The 22,559-nt window shown below is 41.8% G+C and overlaps 1 protein-coding gene across 2 annotated transcripts in view; it reads left to right on the forward strand.

The window, feature by feature from the left end:
- The window catches only part of ARHGAP26 (Rho GTPase activating protein 26), a 518,529-nt gene that overhangs the window by 234,717 nt on the left and 261,253 nt on the right, over positions 1-22,559 (forward strand). For both annotated transcript variants that reach the window (XM_007466859.1, XM_007466858.1), the window contains exon 12: positions 14,686-14,722. In XM_007466859.1, coding sequence (XP_007466921.1) covers positions 14,686-14,722 — 37 coding nt within the window. The remainder of the gene's footprint in view (positions 1-14,685; positions 14,723-22,559) is intronic.

The following is a 22,559-nucleotide window of genomic DNA, read 5'->3' on the forward strand; positions in this document are numbered from 1 at the left end:
AGGAATGCCTAGGGCCGCCTTCTGGATGAAATGGGGCTTAGCCCTTTGCGTGGGAATGACATTCAGTCAGTCTGCTTGCTTTAGTAGACCAGGAAGAGCTCTTAACTGTCAGTTATTTTCATCCAGCTGAAATCTGCCTTCCTGGGACTCCACCCTGACTTTCATCTCCATTCAGAGCAGTAAGTCTTCCCCTTCTTGGACATGACAGCCCTTCAAGTATTTGAAGACCAGTATTGTGATGTCTTGAAGGCTTCTCTTCTCCAGCCGGAGCTGTAGTTTAGGGCAACACATCTGGCGGGAGCTGTGTGTCTGATAGATTAGAGCAGAGAGAAGAGAGAGGGACCAGCGAGAATCGGGAGAAGGCCAATGTCGAGATCCAGATGAGAAGACAAAACCTGACCTCAGGCGGTAGGAAAAGAAATGGGGATGAGGGATAGATTCAGGATACATGATGGTGAGAAATCTTGTTGCTGGACGGATATGTGAGGTAGGAGGAAGGGGGGAACTCAAGGATGAATGAATTTACTTTCTTTCCCCCTCTACTTTGTTGCTTATTTTTCTGTGTTCTTCATTCTAGAGTTCCCTGTGAAGCTTAACTAGGCTTTTCTCCTGTGAGCTGTTTTGGTATTTGCCACGGCTCTTGGCTGCAAGCAGTAGAAACACAACTTAAAGAAAAATAGATGTTTTGGTTCACTCATGGAAAGAGCAGGGATGACACTGAGCTGCATTCTGAGGCTCAGACAATGCCGTCAGAATCTGGTCTCCCTTCCTGTCACAGCCCCACTTTCCTTTGGCCTGTCTTACTCAGGCTTTGCCTCTGTGGTGGCAAGGTTGGCCACAAAAGCTCCAGGCATGTGTCCTACTCTGCTAGCAACATGACAAGACCTAGTTCCCTACAGTTGTGATAACAAGCATTAAAAACAAGTCCTGTTCACTGCATTTGGCCTGAGGCGAATCACATGCACACTAGGATGCCAGGTCTGGATCCCCTGGCCAAACCTGAAGATGGAGTTGGACTCAGCCCCAGCCCCTGGCAATAGCGTGGTGGGGTGGCTCCCAAGGAAAACGAGGGTGGAATCCCTGGAAACACTGGAACGTGGATGCTGAGCAGAGGGAGCCGGGAGCACGTATTCTGAGTACTTGTCTTCCCCGCACTGTTACTGAGGAATGGTACAGGAGGTAAGCCCTTTATAGTCTTAGGTGCAAAGCAGCAGGCAATGCTTGAACTAATAGAACAGAAAGTGTGTTTTTCTATCCATCGTCATTGTCATAATCGTGAACAGCAAGTGGTCATTTTTACTCACTGGCTTGCTGGTGTGTTGGTGAGCAAGCAAGTCTTCAGGGGCCGTCAAGAGACTATCCAGCTGGCTTTGGGAGCACAGCTGCTTGTGCTGGGCCATTTTCCAAGAGACTGCCTTTGTCCTAAGGCGCCTCTGTTGCATGGGAGAGGGATCCTCGGTACCTTGAGCTACAGTGACCCCTTCCTGGTGACCCCATGGATTATTAGTAGCATTTGCTGACAGTTGTTGGATGTAGAGCTAGCATTCAACGGTGTCCCATAGAAAATAAATGGCTGTATGAGGGATTCTGACAGCCTTGAGTCAAGCCAAATAAGATAAATGTACTTTATCTTGTCTCATAATAAGACCTGAATTGTGTATTTCCCTTTCTCTCTAAGGTAAAGGTTCCTAGAGAATTTGCCGGGTGTTCAGAAGAATGAGATATACCCACCTGGAAATGATAGATCTGGCTACTTTTTCTGTCTGGTTGATGCATCAATGCATTGTCCTCCTTGCTTCAACATGAGGATTTTTTTTTTTTTTAATTTTCCATCTCTCTTTTATTCCTCTACCCACAAACTGTTCATCCAATCAGTACTTACTGAGTGGTCTGCTATATTCCAGTTACTAAACCTCTTTGCATGTAATTCTTCAGGGCAAGAGCAAGGTCTTCGTGTTTGTTCAGGAACAGGTCATTGGGAAGAGCCATCAGATATATCTTTATTGGTTTCACTTTCAAAAGAGCCTCCCTAAGACAGCAAATGCAATACCGGTAGCAGTGGAAAAGGCAAGCCAGAGGAAGCGTAGCCAGGTGAGAATTAGAAAAGCAGCAGCAGCCGTTTTACTTCCTTCTCTGGAGCACCTTCTGTTACTCGGGCTGTGGTGACAAGAGGCCTGTTTCTAATGGGAGAAGGAGAAACCAATACCCAGCTCCCCAGCTCTGGACCTTCGAGTTGAGACATAGCCTCATTTACTCCAAGCTCTTCAAACTGGTTTATCCCCACAGGCTGAAGATTCAAACAATTAGTTTTTTTTTTCCATTATGGTTTGTTACAGGATACTGAATATAGTTCCCTGTGCTATACAGTAGGACCTTGTTGTCTATCTGTTTTATATATAGTAGTTTGTATCTGCTCATCACAAACTCCCAACTTATCCCCCTCACCCCCTTTCCCCTTTGTTAACTGTAAGTTTGTTCTCTATGTCTGTGAGTCTATTTCTGTTTTGTGAGTAACTTCATTTGTTTCATATTTTAGGTTCCACATGTATGTGATACCACATGGTATTTGTTTCTGGCTTACTTAACTTAGAATGATAATCTCTAGATCCGTCCATGTTGCTACAAATGGCATTATTTCATTCTTTTTTATGACTGAGTAATATTCCATTGTATATATGTACCACATCTTCTTATCCATTCATCTGTCGATGGACATTAGGTTGCTTCCATGTCTTGGCTATTGTAAATAATGCTGCTATGAACCTTGGGGTGCAAGTATCTTTTCAAATTATAGTTTTATCTGGATATATGCCCAGGAGTGGGATTGCTGTATCATATGGCAACTCCATTCTTAGTTTTTGAAGGAACTTGCACACTGTTTTCCATAGTGGCTACACCAATTTACATTCCCACCAACATGTCAGGAGGATTCCCCTTTCTCCACACCTTCCCCAGCATTTGTTCTTTGTGGGTTTTTTAATGATGGCCATTCTGATTGGTGTGAGTTGGTACCTCATTGTAGTTTTTATTTACATTTCTCTAATAATTAGTAATGTTAAGCACCTTTTCATGTGCCTGTTGGCCATCTGTATGTCTTCTTTGGAGAAATGTCTATTTAGCTCTTCTGCCCATTTTTTTGATTGGGTTGTTTGTTTTTTTGTTATTGAGTTTGTATGAGCTGTTTGTATATTTTGGAAATTAAGCCCTTGTTGGTCACAGATATTTTCTCTCAGTCCGTAGATTATCTTTTCGTTTTGTTGATGGTTTCCTTTGCTGTGCAAAAGCTTATAAGTATGATTAGGTCCCATTTGTTTATTTTTGCTTTTATTTCGATTGCCTTGGGAGACTGACCTAAGAAAACATTGGTACAATTTACGTTGGAGAATGTTTTCCCTATGTTCTCTTCTAGGAGTTTTATGGTGTCATGTCTTGTATTTCAAACAGTTCATTCTTGAAAGCTTTTCTAACTGTGACCTGTGGACCACCATGAGAAGAGAGGGCCTCCTCGATCCAAAAATTCATGTCCATTATTAGTTAGTGTTGCACAGGCCAAGGGTGTCTTACTGGTAACTTCTGGTGGGTGTTACTGAAAGATCCTACATTAATCCTGTTTAATAGAGTTTGCTTAGTATTCGAATGTGGTGCTCTACTCAAAACTCTGCCTACCACACAGTCCTGGGCAAAGCTGTCAGTTCTCTCTGTCTGTGCTCTTAGCTTTTTTTTTGAATTTTATTTTATTTATTTATTTTTATACAGCAGGTTCTTATTAGCTATCCACTCTATACATATTAGTATATATATGTCAGTCCCAATCTCCCAGTTCATCACACCACCAACACCCCTGCAATTCCCACCTTGGTGTCCATACGTTTGTTCTCTACATCTGTGTCACAATTTCTGCCCTGCAAACTGGTTCACCTGTACCATTTTTCTAGGTTCCACATATATGTGTTAATATTCGATTGTTGTTTTTCTCTTTCTGACTTACTTCACTCTGTATGACAATCTCTAGATCCATCCACGTCTCTACAAATGACCCAGTTTCGTTACTTTTTATGGCTGAGTAATATTCCATTGTATGTATGCACCACTTCTTCTTTATCCATTTGTCTGTCAGTGAGCATTTAGGTTGCTTCCATGACCTGGCTAGTGCAAATAGTGCTGCAGTGAACTTTGGGGTGCATGTGTCTTTTTGAATTATGTTTTTCTCTGGGTATATGCCCAGTAGTGGGACTGCTGGGTCACATGATAATTCTATTTTTAGTTTTTTAAGGAACCTCCATACTGTTCTCCATAGTGGCTGCATCAAATTTACATTCCCACCAACCGTGCAAGAGGGTTCCCTTTTCTCCACACCCTCTCCAGCATTTGTTTGTAGATTTTCTGATGATGCCCATTCTAACTGGCGTGAGGTGATACCTCATCGTAGTTTTGATTTGCATTTCTCTAATGATTAGTGATGTTGACCAGCTTGTCATGTGCTTCTTGGCCATCTGTTTGTCTTCGTTGGAGAAAAGTCTATTTAGGTCTTCTGCCCATTTTTGGATTGGGTTGCTTGTTTTTTTAATATTGAGCTGCATGAGCTGTGAGCTCAAGATTGCTTTGGCTATTCGGGGTCTTTTGTGTCCCCATACACATTTTAGGATTTTTTCTTTTAGTTCTGTAAAGAATGCCATTGGTAATTTGATAGGGATTGCATTGAATCTGTAGATTGCTTCGGGTGGTATAGTCATTTTCACATTATTGATTCTTCCAATCCAAGAACATGGTATATCTCTCCATCAGTTTGTATCATCTTTAAATTCTTTCAGCAGCGTCTTATAGTTTTCTGTATACAGGTCTTTTGTCTCCCTACGTAGGTTTATTCCTAGGTATTTTATTCTTTTTGTTGCAGTGCTAATGGGAGTGTTTCCTTAATTTCTCTTTCAGATTTTTCCTCATTTGTGTAGAGGAATGCAGTAGATTTCTGTGCATTAATTTTGTATCCTGCAACTTTACCAAATTCACTGATTAGCTCTAGTACTTTTCTGTTGATATATTTAGGATTCTCTATGTATAGTATCATGTCATCTGCAAACAGTGACAGTTTTACTTCTTCTTTTCCGATTTGCATTCCTTTTATTTCTTTTTCTTCTCTGATTGCCATGGCTAGGACTTCCAAAACTATGTTGAATAATAGTGGCAGGAGTGGACATCCTTGCCTTGTTCCTGATCTTAGAGGAAATGCTTTCAGTTTTTCACCATTGAGAATGATGTTTGCTGTGGGTTTGTCGTATTTGGCCTTTATTATATTGAGGTAGGTTCCCTCTATGCCCACTTTCTGGAGAGTTTTTACTATATATGGGTGTTGAATCTTGTCGAAAGCTTTTTCTACATCTATTGAGATGATCATATGGTTTTTATCCTTCAATTTGTTAATAATGGTGTATCACATTGATTATTTGCATATATTGAAGAATCCTTGAATCCCTGGGATAAATCCCACTTGATCATGGTGTATGATCCTTTTAATATGTTGGTGGATTCTGTTTGCCAGTATTTTTGTGTTTTTTTGTTTTTTTGTTTTTTTTTTTTTCATTCCCGGGCCTCTCACTGTTGTGGCCTCTCCCCTTGCGGAGCACAGGCTCCGGGCACGCAGGCTCAGCGGCCATGGCTCACGGGCCTAGCCACTCCACGGCATGTGGGATCTTCCCGGACCGGGGCACGAACCCGTGTCCCCTGCATCGGCAGGTGGACTCTCAACCACTGCGCCACCAGGGAAGCCCTGTTTGCTAGTATTTTGTTGAGGGTTTTTGCATCTATATTCATCAGTGATGTTGGTCTATAATTTTCTTTTTTTGTAGTATCTTTATCTGCTTTTGGTATCAGGGTGATGGTGACCTCATAGAATGAGTTTGGGAGTGTTCCTTCCTCTGTAATTTGGGGAAGAGTTTGAGAAGGACAGGTGTTAGTTCTTCTCTAAATGTTTGATAGAATTCACCTGTGAAACCATCTGGTCCTGGACTTTTGTTTGTTGGAAGATTTTAAATCACATTTTTCAGTTTCATTACTTGTGATTTGTCTGTTGATATTTTCTATTTCTTCCTGATTCAGTCTTGGAAGGTTATACCTTTCTAAGAATTTGTCCATTTCTTCCAGGTTGTCCATTTTATTGGCATAGAGTTGCTTGTAGTAGTGTTAGGATGCTCTGTATTTCTGTGATGTGTGTTGTAACTTCTCCTTTTTCATGTCTAATTTCATTGATTTGAGTCCTCTCCGTATTTTTCTTGATGAGTCTGGCTAATGGTTTATCAGTTTTGCTTCTCTTCTCAAAGAATCGGCTTTTAGTTTTATTGATCCTTGCTATTGTTTTTTTGTTGTTTCTATTTCATTTATTTCTGCTCTGATCTTTATGATTTCTTTCCTTCTGCTAACTTTGGGTTTTGTTTTTTCTTCTTTCTCTGGTTCCTTTAGGTGTAAGGTTAGATTGTTTATTTGAGATTTTTCTTGTTTCTTGAGGTAGGCTTGTATTGCTATAAACTTCTCTCTTAGACCTGCTTTTGCTGCATCCCATAGGTTTTGGATCGTCGTGTTCTCGTTGTCATTTGTCTCTAGGTATTTTTTGATTTCCTCTTTGATTTCTTCAGTGATCTCTTGGTTATTTAGTAGTGTATTCTTTTGCCTCCATGTGTTTGTGTTTCTTTACGTTTTTTTTCCCTGTAGTTGATTTCTGATCTCATAGCGTTGTGGTCCAAAAAGATGCTTGATATGATTTCAGTTCTCTTAAATTTAGTAAGGCTTGATTTGTGATCCATGTTGTGATCTATCCTGGAGAATGTGCTGTGTGCACTTGAGAAGAAAGTGTAATCTGCTGTTTTGGGATGGAATGTCCTATAAATATCAATTAAAGCTAGCTGGTCTATTGTGTCATTTAAAGCTTGTGCTTCCTTGTTAATTTTCTGTTTGGATGATGTATCCATTGGTGTTAATGTGGTGTTAAAAAGTCCCCCACTATTATTGTGTTACTGTTGATTTCCTCTTTTATAGGTGTTAGCAGTTGCCTTATGTATTGAGGTGCTCCTATTTTGGGTGCATATATATTTATAATTGTTATATCTTCTTCTTGCATTGATCCCTTGATCATTATGTAGTGTCCTTCCTTGTCTCTTGTAACATTCTTTATTTTAAAGTCTATTGGGGGACTTCCCTGGTGGTCCAGTGGTAAAGAATCCGCCTTCCAATGCAGGGGACACAGGTTCGATCCCTGGCTGGGGAACTAAGATCCCACATGCTGCAGGGCACCTAAGCCCTCGCGCCACAGCTACTGAGTTCGTGTGCCACAACTAGAGAGAAACCCGAGCACCGCAACAAAGATCCCGCGTGCCACAACTCAGACCTGATGCAGCCAAGAAAATCAATAAATATTTAAAAAATAAAAATAAAAAATAAAGTCTATTTGATATGAGTATTGCTACTCCAGCTTTCTTTTGATTTCCATTTACATGGAATATCTTTTTCCATCCCCTCACTTTCAGTCTCTGTGTGTCCCTAGGTCTGAAGTGGTTCTGTTGTAGACAGCATATATATGGGTCTTGTTTTGGTCTCCATTCAGTGAGCCTGTGTCTTTTGGTTTGAGCATTTAATTCATTCACGTTTAAGGTAATTATCAATATGTCTGTTCCTGTTACCATTTTCTTAATTGTTATGGGTTTGTTTTTGTAGGTCCTTTTCTTCTCTTGTGATTCCCACTTAGAGAAGTTCCTTTAGCATTTGTTGTAGAGCTGTTTTGGTGGTGCTGAATTCTCTTAGCTTTTGCTTGTCTGTAAGGCTTTTGATTTCTCCGTGAAATCTGAATGAGATCCTTGTTGGGTAATCTTGGTTGTAGGTTCTTCCCCTTCATCACTTTAAATATGTCTTGCCACTCCCTTCTGGCTTGTAGAGTTTCTGTTGAGAAACCAGCTGTTAACCTTATGGGCGTTCCCTTGTATGTTATTTGTCATTTTTCCCTTGTTGCTTTCAGTAATTTTTCTTTGTCTTTTTTTTTTTGTCAGTTTGATTACTATGTGTCTCAGCGTGTTTCTCCTTAGGTTTATCATCCTGGGACTCTGCACTTCCTGGACTTGGGTGGCTATTTCCTTCCCCATGTTAGGGAAGTTTTCGACTATAATCTCTTCACATATTTCCTTGGATCCTTTCTCTCTCTCTTCTCCTTCTGGGACCCCTGTAAGGCAAATGTTGTTGCGTTTAATGTTGTCCCAGAGGTCTCTTAGGCTGTCTTCATTTCATTTTCATTCTGTTTTCTTTATTCTGTTCTGTGTCCGTGGATTCCACCATTCTGTCTTCCAGGTCACTTATCCATTCTTTTGCCTCATTTATTCTGCTATTGATCCGTTCTAGTTTATTTTTCATTTCAGTTATTGTATAGTTCACTCTGTTTGTTCTTTACTTCTTCTAGGTGTTTGTTCTTTAATTCTTCTAGGTCTCTGTTAAACATTTCTTGCATCTTCTCAATCTTTGCCTCGATTCTTTCTCCGAGGTCCTGGATCATCTTTACTACCATTATTCTGAATTCTTTTTCTGGAAGGTTGCCTGTCTCCACTTCATTTAGTTGTTTTTCCTGGGTTTTATCTTGTTCCTTCATCTGGTAGATAGTCCTCTGCCTTTTCATTTTGTCTGTTTTTCTGTGAATATGGTTTCTGTTCCACAGGCTGCAGGATTGTAGTTCTTGCTTCTGCTGTCTGCCCTCTGTGTGCTCTTAGCTTTTTGACGGGTGTTTTTTGGGTATCCCAAAGTGTCTCAAGCTGGTTGTGGTGTTCAGTTACTGCTATACTTGTATTAATGGAAGTTTGTAGAATTACTGTTCTGTTTAAATTGGGTGGAAATTCTGTTCTTACATAATGGTTGTATTGTTACGATTTTAATTACTGCTTAGCTTCTTTTGAGTTCTTTGTTGGTCACCAAGCTTTTTTTTCCTTTGGAAAGTGGGACTGGGTGGGGAAGTCCTATGAAGTTGTGATTCAATACAGATCTAGTCTAGAAGACTCTGCCACTTGTTGGCTTTGTACCCTTTGGAAAGTTACTTAGCCTACAAGATGGTGTGAAGCGGGGGCAGTGGTAATACCCCATCCACTGGAGTATGATATAAAATAATTCATGTAAATGCTGAGTTTGATGCCTGGCACATAATCGGTGGTGGAAAAATGATTGTGGTGAGTAGTTACTTTTATATTTAACTGCCATTTAAGAAAACATTGAGAACTCTTGCTAAAGTTGACTTTAGATTTTATGCTTTCCGTTAATCCTTTAATTAGTTTCATTTGGTTAAATTTCAATGCTAATGAGGCCAATGTCACTGTATCCCTCAAACCACATACCCATCCTTAGCTGTTTATCCCGTAGGGGATAAGTATTGATATGAAGAGAAGGGAAGAGAAGGATTTGGTGATGTCATGTACGGCACTCAGTAAGTGCTGGGTAAACAAAGCCATTCCCACTTAGTGCTATTCCTATGCCAACATCTGGCCTGGTGATGGTGATGAAGGGTCATCTTTACAGCATGCTCTTTGGGCCACAAAATTTGTATTCTACTCTCTGTGTTAAATGTTTTCTATTTATTGTCTTATTTAATTTTCACAGTGACCCCAAAAGATAGGGAACATTAATGTCCCTATTTTACACTAGCAAAGACTGAGGTTCAGAATTGTGAAGTGATTGGACTGTATAGCCAGTAACTGGTAGATCTGGACTTTGAACCTAAGCAGCAGATAAGCACAAATCTGTTACCCCTGACAAACAGTTTAAAAGAGCAAGTCCTAGTGATGGTGGATCCATTGTGTCGCACAGAGAGGAGGGACAAAAATTATATCTGATGGTGTAGAACCAGCCTGGGCAGTGTTTTGGGGTGTGGGCACGTAGCTCTGTTTTGTGTGTTCCCACATGTGCGCATCCAAGGAACAGGCCGGTGGGAGGGGTTTAGATGTTCCAGCTACTTGGAAGAGACCTCTGGGAATGACAAAGCTTAGGTGTGAATTCAAGTGCAATTGAAAAATGAGCAACAGATTTTAGTGAATTTGCCCATGAATCTATTTCTCCAACACTTTCATTTTGTGCTGATTTTGATCCAAAGCGTGATGTAGCCAAGTGCTAATGCAGCTGTGTGTCGCAGGGAAAAGTGAGATTGCTTTGTCTACTTTTTGCTCTATTTATGTCTTTAATTTATAAGTTTAAAAAAATTTCCTTTCTGTGCTTTCTTGGTAAGGCCTGGATAATGGTAGTAAAGGACACCCGTGGAAAAATTCTGGGAACCCAAATGACTCTGTATTCTCTCTTAATTCTCTAGGGACACGTAAATTGAATTGGCTCAGCAGTGAACAGAATTGATTGCAAAATCACGTCTTAGTGCAGAGGGAGCATATGAAAGCTTTCCTCACCCTCCTTTGATTTAATTAAATTGTACTCCCATCATAGCTTCTGGGTGAGGACTCATAGAATTGCAGTACCCTGTGATTTGTATCAAAGACCTACTTTCCTGCCCTGGTGTTTATCTTCAGAATCGAGCCCTGTGGTTCAAAGAATATGAAGTGTTACTTCTGTGTTAGGTGCCAGCTGGTCACGTGGGTTAGTGGTGAATGCTTCAGGCTGGAATCAAAGGCCATTCCCAGTTTCATTTTCTCTCCATCTCGTGGCAAATTCTTTCTTCCAGTGACTCACCTTCCCTAGCTGCGCACGACATCTCATCACCTTTAGTGTCGTCATCATCATCATCATCATCATCATCATCATCGTGTCTTATGTGTCACGTGGTTAGTGGTTAAGAGCTTGGGCTTTGGAGACAGACTGTAGGAGTTTCTGTCTGGATTCTGCCCAATTCCAGCTGTCTGACCTTGGGCAAGTGACCTAACCTCTCCAATGCCTCAGTTTTCTCATCTATATGTCAGAAATAATTAGGTTGGTGTGAGGACTAAACAAGATAAATGCATATAGAGTGCTCAGAGTGGTGTCTGACACATAATAAGGCTTTTGTTACCATCGTTTGTATTAATCCGTTATTGCTGTTGTAATTATTTTATAATGAATCTCAGATGGACCCTGATAACATAAAGTAAACGTATGTAATTTGTATTCTCTGGAAACATGCACTTGAAAACAAGTGTTCATTGGTATGGATATTTAACAAATTCTCATGCACAGTGTTCAGCAGAAACTAGTGCATCCCTGAATGAAAGTACTATAGAAAGCCAGAGGGCTCAGAGACTTGCATGTGGCCAGGTCTTAGAGTACTCTGGCTAAGCAGGATGGTTAGACTTTAGCTTAAGTTGGGTTGTTGAAACTGTATTAACTGATTTATTCTTCCTAGGAGCCATAATTCAGGAAGTGTTGAGTGACTCATGTCCCCTTGAATTGATCCTGGAGATTTGAGTTCTATCCTTTTAAGACAAAGGCTCTTGAGAGGCTTACTTGAAGGCATACAAACCTAAGATAACTCTACTAATCAATCCTAAGACAGAAGCCACTGCCAAAGAGACCTTTTATTTTAGGAAATTGCCCTTGTCTCTGAACCTCAGTCTGACATTAGTGGGCTACTATGAGATCTAAAGAAGGTTTCCCCAGAACAGACTGAGCATTTCTAAAGGGCAAATCGCATGCCCTCTGCTTCTGCCAGAATGGAAGGTATTTACAAACCATAGGCTGCTGGTATGGCTTGGTAGTTGTGTGCATTTGCCACTGCCTGGAAAAGTAAATGACAGTTGGAACATCCCTACAACGGCAAGATAGACTAGTACATCACCTTCCAGCTTTGTGTCCTTGGACAAACTATGTAGCCTCTCTGGGCCTCAGGTTCCATACCTGTAAAATGGGAATAACGCTAGTACCTAACCCACAAGGTTGTTAAAAAGATTTGATGATGTCACGTATGGCACTTGGTAAATGCTGGGTAAACAAAGCCATTGCCCCTTAGTGCTATTCCCACGCCAGCATCTGGCCCGTGTGATGGTGAGGCTGCTCCCCCACCCCAGGCCTTCCTTGTTGGGCCATGTAGTCACGCAGTCCTGGCAGGCATGGTTTGTTAGCTTCATTTCAAACTCATTCTCCTTGGCTCATTTACCCAAACCAGACAGAGATTAATGGCCTGGCCTCTGGAGGATCGGGCGGCACGTGTTCCTGGTGCCTTTGGCTCATTGATATCGCCTCTCTGATTTGAGGAATGCCTGGGTGTTCCGGGACCGGGCCTCCTGAGCTCCGGGAAACATTAAAAGAAAGTAATTTGCTGCAGATTCACCTCCTAGTTAAGGAGGGCTGAAAGCCCTGTATTTTGTTCCTTCTGGATTTTGCCATTTAGAAACAGGAGCAGGTTTCTCTGGGATAGGAAGTTTGAATTTAATGGGAGACATGAAGTGAGCAGGGATGGCTGGAAAAAATACTTGCCCAAATATTGTCTCTTCCCCTGTGTTCCCCTCACCTTCCTGTCCAATTTTAGTGCGTGCCATTGACCGTGAATGGCTAGTCCTCGCTATTACGAGGCTACTCACTTTGCTCTGCAGGATTGTGCCGCTGCCTCTCTCTTTGCCACATCCTCATCTCCTGCCCTTCTCTGTTGTGCACTAGTTGCCAAGCGCACTGGCCTTCCTCCCTCCAAAAGGCCATACCAGGGCTTCCCTGGTGGCGCAGTGGTTGAGAGTCCGCCTGCCGATGCAGGGGACGCGGGTTCGTGCCCCGGTCCGGGAAGATCCCACATGCCGCGGAGCGGCTGGGCCCGTGAGCCATGGCCGCTGAGCCTGCACGTCCGGAGCCTGTGCTCCGCAATGGGAGAGGCCGCAACAGTGAGAGGTCGGCATACCGCAAAAACAATAAATAAATAAAAAGGCCATACCAGGCTCACAGTCTTTTGACTCCTTTTATGCATATAAACTGATGCCTTTTCATTCATCAGACAATAATGCTTGAAGTTCAGAAACCCCTTTATTCTCATCTTTCTGACCTTCAGTAAGTGCCTGTGTGTCTTTGTAGTCTTCAGGAAATGAATAATGATCATAAAATGGAGTGGTTTGTTAAATTATCTGTTTGATAATTCAAAGACCTTCTTGGCTGACTCCTTCAGTTTATAGATGGGGCAGTAGAGACCTGCAGGCGGTGAGAAACTTACCCAGTGACACAAGGCAATCGGGGGGCTGTGTTGGAATTCTTGCCCAGCTCTTGACCAGCATCTCACCCATATTTCCTAGCAGGTAAAAAGTCCCCTTAGGGTGTCATGGCTCTTTTTTCAGAGATGCTTGGCTCTGTTCCTCAAAGGGTTAAATAAGTGGCTCTCAACCAACAGTGGCCATCACAATCATTTGGAATATCCTTTTTTATTTTATTTTTTTAAGTTATGACCAGTTTCATGCTGTGCCTTTTCATACCTACAGAATCATAAGCACCAAGGAAAGATTTGGGCACTATGATTTTTTTTCTAAAGCAGAGGCTTTATTATCTTATTTAATAATGTCAGCATATCAGGGATTTGCAAACTATGGCCCACGGGCCAAATCCAGCTCACCACTTATTTTTGTATGGCCCATGAGCTCAACATGGTATTTACAGATGAACATTTGCAATTGACTTGATGATGAGAAACATTTTGAACTCTATTTAAGCTAAATGTTATCCTTCCTCTATAAAAAATTCTGTTCTTCTGATTAGTCGATCTGTATTTCAAAAAATTGTACTCCTTGGAAAAGATACTCCGAGTGGTTGTACTGACCACTCTTGCCTGAGAACCAGTTCTTTAACCCCTGGATGAACCAAGCCAAGCATCTCTGAAAAGAGCCATGAAACCCTGATTTTCACCTGCTAGGAATAGAATACCTGTATCTCAAAAACTTAACTGTATTTTGAATTTTGTCAAGAAAAAATTGTGGAAATTTGTCTTCTCTCTTGTTTTACAAGTACCTGTATAATATCATTGATTTGACTTTTGCCTCCTGGCCTGCAAAACCTAAAATATTTACCAACCTGTCCTTTACAAGAAAAAGCTTGCCAACTCTTTCAGTGTGTCATTGTTTTTTTATTGGGGTACATTCCCTTTTATGAATTCTAGAAATCATTAAAGGGTTTTCTGTTGTAAAAGTAATATATTCTCCTTATAACATTCAAATTTATGGAAGTATATGAAGTAAAAAATGATTGGTCTCATTCCCCAGTGTTAGCACTTAAGAGTTTGTAATGTATCTCTGTCCAGACTTTGCCACGTACTAGCTGTGAGACCTTAGTTAACCTCTCTAAGCCTCTCAAATTCTCCATCTGTAAAACAGTGATAATAACCATTCGTACCCAACAGAATTGTTGCATAGATAATTTGAGATAATTCATGTGAACTGCTCAGCACGTTGCCTGGTGTGCAGTTAATGCCTAATGATTTGTAACTAATTACATTTTCTTCTTCCTTTTTAGTTTATATGCAAACATAAGTTTGGGGTTTTATTAAAGGAGGAATATGATTTTTTTTTTTTTTAACAATAAAGTTCCAGAGGTGATTCTGATGTGCACACACTTAAGAGCTGAAGTAAATACTGGGAAGTAATTATAGAAGGGATTTCTATTTGGGGGCCAGAATTGCCTTCCATTGTCTAGCACAAACCAGGGAAAAGGAGAAGGTAATGGTTTTCTTCAGCGAAACTGTAGGGTAGTATAAAATTCACACAAGTAAATGTTATTTCTGTTTTCCAGGTCTACAACTCGAACAAAGACAGCCAGAGCGAAGGGAGTAAGTGTATTGCTTGGATACTTTTCTACAGGTGGGGGTGGGTCTGGGCCTGGAGAAGTTGCTATTCTGGGGAAGAACCACCAGGAGGTGCTGTGGGCATGTTGGGTCGCCCCATTCCCCCAGTGCAGCCGAGCTACTACTGCTCCAGTTTACAGCGTCAGTGACTCCAGGACGGTCAGTGAGCCTGACTGGCAAGGCCGTGATGACATCTTGCACTGTATAACCCTTCACACTGTGCAAAGAATTTTTATGTACATTATCTCAGTTAATCCTTTGTTGTCTTAAGAATGTAGCTCCAGTCACCACTTAAAAGTCACTTAATCCGATAACACCCAGCTCCCCCAGCGCCCTGTCCTATGGGAAGCCAGAATTGACTTTGCCTCCCTCACAGTCTCGCTCCAAGGACTGGAGAGCCAGAACCATCTTAGTGATCGCTTAGTAACTAACTCTGTGTTCCTTGTTGCCACTTTGGGGAGTTAAGAGTGGAGACGAAGAACTCTGTAATAGTATTCCTCTTTCCTGGGAGTGACCCTGGGCGGCCTCTGTAGAATATACAGCACATTTCCCCTGCTACTGGCTCTGAGCACTCTGGTTAATCATGATTTCCAAGGGCACCTGTAACCTTGTAAAGATGATGGGATTAAAATGAAACCACTATTGCTAGAGTGTTTGGGCTGGTTATCTCCTTGGTGCACAGGGGAAAAAACAAATTCCTGCCACGTTGCTACCAGAGTACAAAGGAAATTCTGTCCCCTTACCTCAGATTTGCTTTGTAAGATCCACTTGGAAGAAAAATTCCAAGATAGCCCTACCGTGAATTCCCGTAGTGTCAGTAAAACAGTACCTCTTCGTGTGGACAAAAGGATGAGCTGTTTTTAGTGTGTGTGAAATCCATTATGGGACAGAGGTTTTCTTTCTTTCATTCCCTCCAAAATACAGATTCTACCAGAAGTTTTAAATAAAATATCAAGTAATTTGGAATGGTTGCTATTGGTAGGTTAAGAGGCCTTTAGGAGAGGAAAAAATGTTTCTTTTTTTTCCTTCAGGAATTGAACAAGGGGAAATTTTTTTCAAGTCAATATTCAAGGAAACAAGTCATTCCCGCCCCCACCCCCACCCCCGCCCTTGTCAGGTGGGATTGTTTTAGAATATCTGAAATCAGCTCTGGTTAACTTGGCCTAAAATAACAGTACAATAATAATAATAATAATAATAATAATAATAATAATAATAATAATAATAACAAAGGAATACAGAAGGCTTCAGTGTAACTCACAGTAAGGTAGGAAGACCTGAAGAACCAAGGCTTGAAAACAAACCAGTTCTGGAGACCCAGGGACCAATGAGAAAGGGTCTTCTGGATGATATTTGCAGGATGATAAAGCCCTTAAACTCTTTTTTAGTCCTTGCCTCACTCTTCTGAAGGACCAGATTCCCAGGAAAGATAACATCAAGGTGGTCTAGCTGTGGCCTACCCAGGGGAAGACAACACACCTTGATTGACGGTTTCAACAGTATTCATAAAATGGGAGCAGGGCGGTTTACCAAAGGGAGATCGCGGAAGCCACCGGGACAAGAGAGTATAGATGCCAAGCAGGCTGAAATGACAGATGCCCACACCATGCCCTAACCTGGGAGACACTTCTGTCATGAAGGACCCAGGAACTGTGGGGGACGAGATGCATATGAATGGAGAACCAGCCCCTGCTTCACCCCACACCAGAAGTTTACCTGTAACTTTTGACCTTATGAACCTTCTTCTCTCTCCTTGAGATAAGTGCCACTAGATTTGAAAGACAACCGTGACTCTTCTGGTGGCCAGTAGCAGCTGGTTGTACTGTTTTGTAAGGCCTCTGGGGCATATGTATCGGAAGCCTTTAAAATGTAAATATCCTGTGACCCAGCGATTTGTCCTAAAGAACAGGCTGGAGTGCAAAGATGGTTCTGTAAAAAAGTTCACTGGAGGGCTTCCCTGGTGGCGCAGTGGTTGAGAGTCCACCTGCCGATGCAGGGGACACGGGTTCGTGCCCTGGTCCGGGAAGATCCCACGTGCCGCGGAGCGGCTGGGCCCGTGAGCCATGGCTGCTGAGCCTGCGCGTCCGGAGCCTGTGCTCCACAATGGGAGAGGCCACAACAGTGAGAGGTCCGCATACCGCAAAAAAAAAAAAAAAAAAAAAAAAAAGTTCACTGGAGCATCGGTAATAATAGTGAAGAATTGGAGACAATCTAAATGTTCAATAGGAAGTCCATTAAAAATATCATAAAGTACTATGTAGCCTTCAGAAAGAACAAGAGAGATCTTGGTATATTTGCAGAAGTGGTATCCACAGTATACTGTTCGTTGAGTTTTTAAAAATTCAGGTTGTAGAATCATGCATTTATTAAAATAAATTAGTTGACTCATCTAGATACATTGATAGAAGAAAAGTCTGGAAATACATTTATCATTAAACTCTTACTCAGGATAGAGGGCAGATTATTGCGAGACACTGACCTTCTACTTTAAATATTCTGTGTACTTTGCATTGTCGACAAAGAGTATGTATTTTACAATACTGGCGATTAATAGGTAGCATTTATCGACTGCTTACTGTGTTTCAGTGTGTTTTATCCGCATTAGCTCATTTAAAGCTCACAGCACTGACTGAGGTAGGTGCCTTTGACCTACTTTGTAGATTAGGAAATTGAGGTTGGTGAACTCAGGAGATATGAGTTAATCTGAGTTCTGTCTGATTCTAACATCTGTGCTGTCAACCATGAGAATATTCTACTTCCCTAGGAAAAGAGCAATACAGAAAGTTCTATCTTGGGAAACATAGACACTTGCAACGTTTTGCTTTCGGCATCGCGTTATCCACAGGGTGCAGAGAGTTGGCTGCCTCGAGTCTCTGATGATTCTTCAATGGCTTATTACCCTTTCATTTAGGAAGTGGGAAAGAAAAATGTGTTAAACATATTGCCCACTTTTCCAGGAGTACTTTTGATAGAAACAGCTTTTCTAGGGTATTGCTATTCTTTTTTTTTTTTTTTTTAAATAAATTTATTTATCTTTGGCTGTGTTGGGTCTTTGTTGCTGCGCATGGGCTTTCTTTAGTTTTGCTAAGCTGGGGCTACTCTTCATTGCAGTGTGTGGGCTTCTCATTGCGGTGGCTTCTCTGTTGCGGAGCACGGGCTCTAGGCGCACAGGCTTCAGTAGTTGTGGCACACGGGCTTAGTTGCTCCGCGGCATGTGGGATCTTCCCGGACCAGGGCTCGAACCCACGTCCCCTGCATTGGCAGGTGGATTCTTCAACCACTGTGCCACCAGGGAAGTCCTGGGTATTACAATTCTAAAAGATGTTCTGTTCACTGATTTCCAAGCTGGCAAAACCAGAGGGCTGTTCTGGGTTGGTGCTTCCTCCCGTCCTTTGGCAGTAGGAACCCCTCTTCACATCACACAAGCCTTAGCTTTGCTTCCCCTCCCCTTCAGAGCGCTTGTCCCTTTCGTATTCCTCATGGCAGTGATTTGCAGTTTCACTGCGCTCGTCGCCACAGGTGGCGCTATTGCCCAGGGTCTGATTGTTCTGCAACTCTGTTTATATGACAGTCAAAACTTTTTTAAAGGTAAGAAGTCAATCTGATAGGAATTTAAGAGCGGGATATCACACTTTTCACCTTTAATAGCCATTTACAAATGTCTAGCATTTTCCTTTCTAGAAAATATTTTGGTGGGAATTTCATTGCCAACATTTTATCACAGAACCAGAATGTTTTCAAGAGACAGGTAGCAAAAGGGAATTCCGTTGGGGACATTTCTGAATTTGTTGCTTTTCTCTTGAAGTTTCTCTCAGGCCGTACAGTGCCTGTGGGGTATAAGACAGGGCCATAAATAATGTCTGGCAGCTGCTGGTATTTTCCAAGTGGCCCAGTTGCCAGGAGAGGATGGCAGCAGATAAATACATGCACATTTCTTTGCAGAGCCTTTTTCACCTCCTCTTTCTTCTCTGTTTGGATCTCAGGTACAGTGAGTGAAATAATCATAATCCCCAGTTTGTGGCACGTGATCGTCACAGGCCCCTCCCTTTCGCCCTTCATTCATTCACTTATTCATTCACTCACTCCCTTTTAGGTCTTTTCCCACCTCCTATTCCTGTCCTCCCCTTCACCGTTCTAATGTGTACCTTTAAAGTGTATTCTTGGACAATGAGTATCTTTTATCTCCCTGTGTTTTTGGTTGGTTTTTTTTTTTTTGCGGTACGCGGGTTGTGGCCTCTCCTGTTGCGGAACACAGGCTCCAGACGTGCAGGCTCAGTGGCCATGGCTCACGGGCTCAGCCGCACTGTGGCATGTGGGATCTTCCCGGACCGGGGCACGAACCCGTGTCCCCTGCATTGGCAGGCGGACTCTCAACAACTGCGCCACCAGGGAAGCCCTCCCTGTGTTTGTTTTTAAGTTACATAAATGTTTGTCTTGTTCTGTTTCCTACTGTGCCCCCTCAGCATTGTGTTAGGAACCGTCCATATTCCCCCGTCTGCCTCCAGACTGTGGCTTCCGTCTGCCGCACACTCCATGGTGTGTAACACTGTGCAGAGATGCACTCCACTCCGTGTGCCTCCCAGTCCTCATCACCACTAACAATACCACGAGGAACGTCTTTGTACATGTCCACCTGTGTGAGAATCTCTTTGGGGTTTACCCTCAAGGAGAGTTGCTGGTTAGCCAGAGGGTGTGTGTGTACTTAGTTTGAGGGAAGGCTGTCGCCTTGTGACCTAGACTGGCCTTTCCCCAGTCCTCCCAGCCCGACAAGAGTATTTCCCCATTCCTGCCAACTCTTCTCATTATATTCAGCTTTCTAATTTTTTGCCAGTCTAATAGATATAAAATGGTAGCTCATTGTTGTCTTAATTTGTATTTCTGTAATAATTAATATGTTTGAGTATCTCTTCATATGCCTGCTTACTGGGTGTCCTCTTCTGCTTTTTGCCTATTTGTGTCCTTTGCCCATTTTTCTATTGCAGTTACCTTTTTTTTTTTTTACTGCTGATTTGTAAAGTTCCTTCTGTATTCTAGATATTAGTTCCTTGTTAACTGTAGATATTATTTATTTATTTTTCGCTGTGTTGGGTCTTCGTTGCTGCGCGTGGGCTTTCTCTAGTTGCGGCAAGCGAGGGCTACTCTTCCGTGTGGTGCGCGGGCTTCTCGCTGCGGTGGCTTCTCTTGTTGTGGAGCACAGGTTCTAGGTGTGCAGGCTTCAGTAGTTGTGGCATGTGGGCTCAGTAGTTGTGGCTCACGAGCTCTAGAGCGCAGGCTCAGTAGTTGTGGCTCACGGGCCCAGCCGATCCGCGGCATGTGGGATCTTCCGGGACCAGGGCTTGAACCCGTGTCCCCTGCATTGGCAGGCGGACTCTCAACCACTGCGCCCCCAGGGAAGCCCAATTGTAGATATTTTAAATATATCTTCCCATTTTGCTATCTGACAATTAATATTATGTGTGATATCCTTCCTTGAGTATAAAGTCTTACTTTTTATATATTCAAAAAAAATTTTGCCTTCTGGTTTACGATTTTCAAGTTGTGTTTTGAAAAAGGCCTTTCTGACACATGTCACACAGATATGCACCTACATTTTCTTTTATGGGCTTCATGATTTTGTCTTTCACACTTTGGTTTCTAATCCAACTGATACCATTGTGTATGGTGTTTCATGAAGGTTCAGTTTTGTTTTTATCCACGTGAAAAGCTAGTTTTCCCAACAACATCTACCAAGCTATCCATTCTCACCCTCTTTGACTTGTGATACCAGCTTTATTGTGTATTAAGTTTGCACATCTGAGCTCTGTCTCTGAGCTCTTTATTTCTTTGGTCTGTCTGTTCTTGTGCTAATACCTCTCCAGTTTTAATATGATGACTTTGAGGCAGGTCTTGATATCTAGTAGTTTAAGTCTCCTCTCTTTACTCTCCTTTTTAAGGGTTGACATAGCTGACTGTGGACCTTTATCCTTTTATATAAATTCTAGCTTAAGTTTGATAAGTTCCTCAGAAATTTAAAATTTTCATTTTGGATTGCATTGAAGTGTACAGGTGAATTTGTAGAAAAATGACACTTTAAAAAATATTAGTAATGGTTTAATCATTGAATGTTGTTTCTCACAGTGTGCTTTACAAGTAACAAATATTTTTTTAAATGAAAAAAAATTTTATTGAAGTATAGTTGATTTACAGTGTTGTGTTAGTTTCAGGTGTACAGCAAATTGATTCGGTTATACATATATATTCTTTTTCAGATTCTTTTCCATTATAGGTTATTACTAGATACTGGATATAGTAGTCCCCTGTGCTGTTGCTTATCTATTTTATATATAGAAGTATCTGTTAATCACACTCCTAATTTATCCCTCCCCCACCTTTCCCCTTTGGTGACCATAATTTTGTTTTCTGTGTCTGTGAGTCTGTTTCTGTTTTGTAAATAAATTCATTTGTATTATTTTTTAGATTCCACATATAAGTGATATAATATTTGTCTTTCTCTGTCTGATTTACTTCACTTAGTATGAGTCTGATAGTCTCTAGGTCCTTTCATGTTGCTGCAAATGACAGTATTTTTTATGGCTGAGTAATATTCCATTGTGTATATATATACTCCTTCTTTATCCATTCATCTGTCAGTTGACATTCAGGTTGCTTCCATGTCTTGGCTATTGTAAATAGTGCTGCTATGAACATTGGGGTTGCATGTATCTTTTCGAATTAGAGTTTTTGTCTTTTCCAGATATATGCCCAGGAGTGAGATTCCTGGATCATACGGTAACTCTATTTTTAGTTTTTTAAGGAGGCTCCATATTATTCTCCATAGTGGCTACACCAATTTACATTCCCACCGGTAGTGTAGGAGGGTTCCCTTTTCTCCACACTCTCTCCAGCATTTATTTTTTGTAGACCTTTCGATGATGGTCATTCTGACTGGTGTGAGGTTATATGTCATTGTAGTTTTGATTTGTATTTTCTCTAATAATTAATGGTGTGGAGCATCTTTTCATATGCCTGTTGGCTGTCTGTATGTCTTTTTAAAATTTTCTATTATTTATTTATTTTTATTATTTATTTATTTTATTTTATTTTTTACTTATTTTTTTTGCGGTACTCGGGCCTCTCACTGTTGTGGCCTCTCCCGTTGCGGAGCACAGGCTCCGGATGCACAGACTCAGCGGCCATGGCTCACGGGCCCAGCCGCTCCACGGCATGTGGGACCTTCCCAGACCGGGGCACGAACCCACCTCCCCTGCATCGGGGGGCGGACTCTCAACCACTGCGCCGCCAGGGAAGCCCTATTTTTATTTTTTATTTTTGGCTGCGTTGGGCCTTCGTTGCTGCACACGGGGGCTACTCTTTGTTGCAGTGCACAGGCTTCTCATTGCGGTGGCTTCTCTTGTTGCAGAGCACGGGCTCTAGGCGCACAGGCTTCAGTAGCTGCAGCTCGCGGGCTCTAGAGCACAGGCTCAGTAGTTGTGGCGCACGGGCTTAGTTGCTCCATGGCATATGGGATCTTCCCGGACCAGGGATCAAACCTGTGTCCCCTGCATTGGCAGGCAGATTCTTAACTGCTGCGCCACCAGAGAAGTCTCTGTCTGTATGTCTTGTTTGGAGAAATGTCTATTTAGAAATGTTCTAACTTCATTGGTTTACATACAGCTGGGAAAATTGACACTTTTATAATACTAAGTCACCTCCTCCAAGAGCTTTGAATGTCTTTCCATTTATTCAGACCTTTACTTTTCTGCCTAGAAGTCTTCTGTTTTCTTGGTTAGGTTAATCCCTACATACTAAATTCAAAAACCAATCTGCTATTTTTGGCAGTCGT

This window comes from Lipotes vexillifer, unplaced genomic scaffold (genome assembly GCF_000442215.2).
Source record: "Lipotes vexillifer unplaced genomic scaffold, Lipotes_vexillifer_v1.1 scaffold99, whole genome shotgun sequence".
NCBI classification, from domain to species: Eukaryota; Metazoa; Chordata; class Mammalia; order Artiodactyla; family Lipotidae; genus Lipotes; species Lipotes vexillifer.